General features: G+C 33.4%; 1 protein-coding gene across 1 annotated transcript; it reads right to left on the minus strand.

Annotated features, from left to right (window-relative positions):
* Positions 1–595: 595 nt before the first annotated feature.
* LOC145324203 (cuticle protein-like) lies at positions 596–2,443 on the minus strand. The gene is made up of 4 exons (XM_080166824.1): positions 2,371–2,443; positions 1,842–1,894; positions 1,438–1,603; positions 596–948 (listed from the first exon to the last, which is right to left on the minus strand). The coding sequence occupies exons 1-4, from the start codon at positions 2,374–2,376 to the stop codon at positions 682–684; spliced, it is 492 nt and encodes a 163-aa protein (XP_080022950.1). The 5' UTR covers positions 2,377–2,443; the 3' UTR covers positions 596–681.
* Positions 2,444–2,987: the final 544 nt, after the last annotated feature.

Raw genomic sequence — 2,987 nt, forward strand, 5'->3', positions numbered from 1 at the left:
GCAAGCTCTACATAATACAAAATGATAATTATTAAGTAACAACGCACTTAATATTCATCATTATTATAAGTTTTTTAAAAAATTACTTAAACTCCTTTGCAAAAATTAATTAATATAGGATTCCTAATATAAACATATTATATATATTATTTATATTAAGGCCTGATTATCGAGGTGCTTTGCCTATAGCATTTTTTAAGTAATATTCCTTGCAAGTAATATTTCAAAAATTGAAGGCAAAGAATAAATAAAAAATATATAATTTTCAAAAAAGCTAAAAATTATGATGTTTAAAAAGGATATACAGACTTTTTGGTTTAAATAATACAGTTGCTAAGCTTTCCAATTGTAACTGACTGTTACAGGAATCATCATGTCAATTGTAAAGTCTTAAAAGACTAAACTAACGGTTAGAGCTATCCTAATGACAGGGGAACTTACCCTAATTGTAAAAAAGTTTTGTTTTTGGTTAAAAAAAAATATTATAAATACTTTCATCATATGTATATTTTGTGCTTAGAATGTTTTTGACAACATAATTTGATTTTTTAACACAAAACAAATTAAACAAAAAATACATTTAATTAGAGCTGTGTTTATTTTGATAAATAGATTTTTAAATAAATAAATACATGTTTTAATAGACTAATGGTTATTAGGCAGTTTAGATTCTTGGGCATCTTAGGCTTCAGATTGGTAGACAGGGAGGGGTTCATAAACCTGTTCCACCTCATAGGCTGGGGCAGCTTGGTAGGCAGGGGCGGCGTGGTAGGCAGGGGCAGCTTTGTAGGCTACAGGGGCGTACTTGGCCTCGCCAGAGTAGCTGACGTCAGCAACATATCCGCTGTAGGCGTCAGCAACCTTGTAGGTCACGGTTTGGGTCCTGCCGTCGGGTAACACCACGGAGTAAGAGCCACTTGTTGCGTACCCATCTCTGTTCTCTCCAGCCTAAATAACAATAGCATTTTAATATATGGCAAAGCAATTTTACAAGCCATATGTTTTGATAGGTCTATTAAGTGATCATTAAGGCTGAAAATATCCAGTAGCGAAGAAATTTAGATGGACAAACGTCAAAGTTAATTATAGAGCAGATATTTAATTGGCATACAAAGGAGAATAAAGAAAGATAATATGTAATTTGAATGTATAAAGTAACGAGACCTTTCTTAAAATAAATATATTTGTCTTTTGTGGCATGACTGAAAAACTTGGACCAAATTAATTGTCTATTGAATGCTCTTTAATAAGGGGTATCTTCACCAAACATTTGAGCACTTTCTCTTAAATAGCATCTGAGAATTTTACATTTTCTTCATAGCGTTACCTACAGACGGACAGACAAAGTTGATTGTAGAGTAGCTTCGCCTATAACAAATTTTAATATAAATGAAAAAATGGATAAAATTCCTCTCAGAGGACATTTCTAAACTTTACCTGGAAGTTAGCACCAGAGTAGTCATCAGCAACGGCATAGTTGAAGGCATAAACAGGAGCCTCGTCATAGCTTGGCTCAGCGTAGGCCACTCTGACCGGCGCGTAGCTGGGCTCGGCGTAGGCAACGCTAGGGGCGTAACCGTAGCTTGGCTGCACATAACCATACCTTTGAAAAAAACAAGGATTAAAACTTTCATACAGGCGTAGCTCAACAATTTAGACAAACAAAGGTTAATGAACTAAAAAAGAAACAGGACATATTTTCAAATAATATTTCATATCATCTATATCGTATTATTTTTGTCGTATAAATTTCTTGTATATAGACTAGAGTTGCAACTCTTTCCTTGATTTACCTATTTGTTTTAGGAATCCTCGTGTAGGGTATCATGATAAAACTCTACCTGGGAGCGAGGTCAGCTCCAGCAACAGCCAGAAGAGCAAACACAGCAAAGGCCTGATTATAAAAAAAAAATTTTAGTAAAAATGTTTTAGTTGGTCTCCATTATAAAGATAGGAAAGTCCCGAAAGTTTGAGGGTAAAAACAGTGGAAGTGTTTATAAAAATTTGGGTACTAGAATAATTAACAATGTCCATGACCTTCCTGGGTTTAATTCCTGTATTAGATGAAGGGTTTTTAGCCAGGAATATAAAGGGATAAGACAATGACCGATAAATCGATGCACAATGCACATCCCCAATGATAATGCACAAAACTGCTCCTTCTGTAGATTACATTATTTGTTGAAACGTTTTTACACTCAACTTATTGAACCAATCCAAAATTAATTAAAGTTCACGAAGTTGTTAAGCTATTGAGTAAGAAAACTTTGGGAACTAGTATAATTTACAGTTCAATGTCCCTAACTTCCCTGGTTTAACTAAAATAATCAACAATAAATTTAAATATAAGAAATAATAAATCAATTATACCTTCATTTTAGAATTGAATATTGATTGTTGATGAATAAGTCTGAATTGACTGATGAAATGTCAAGTCTGACATGGCTTTAAATATTGGCATACCGGTAAACATGGACCCTGGTGTTACTACACTTCCCCAATAGTTTATTATTATCCAAAGTCATTAGCAATATATCCCAATAAATAAATTAGTGCATTTTTTTGATATGTAGCTTAATATTTTGCTGATTATTGAACAGATTAAGTTTTCTTTTCAGAGAAGCTGTACATGAGTCTCAGAATGGTTTTAGGCTATTTTATATTTGAGTTTAAGTCTTGGGATGGTTTCAGGCTATATTTCCTTTAAAAGCCCCAAGATGCTAGTTTATTACCAAAGTGACAAATCATAATCTTTTCAAGAAAAAAAAATACAAAAATTGTCTTTTGGCTGGCTGGGATCTAACATAATGCAGAAACGAAGGCACACTCATGGAAATCTAGTTCATTTAGTCAGTCTCAACACATTAGGGGCGTCGCTTCTTAGGAGCTTGGCAACTCTACAATTCATACGTGGTTGCCTGTATGTTTGTTTGTACTTATTGTATACTAATAAATTAAAAGGGTTGACAATAATGAATGCAGTGATG

Source organism: Acartia tonsa, chromosome 7 (assembly GCF_053477335.1).
Source record: "Acartia tonsa isolate MP-2025a chromosome 7, ASM5347733v1, whole genome shotgun sequence".
In the NCBI taxonomy this organism is placed as follows: domain Eukaryota; kingdom Metazoa; phylum Arthropoda; class Copepoda; order Calanoida; family Acartiidae; genus Acartia; species Acartia tonsa.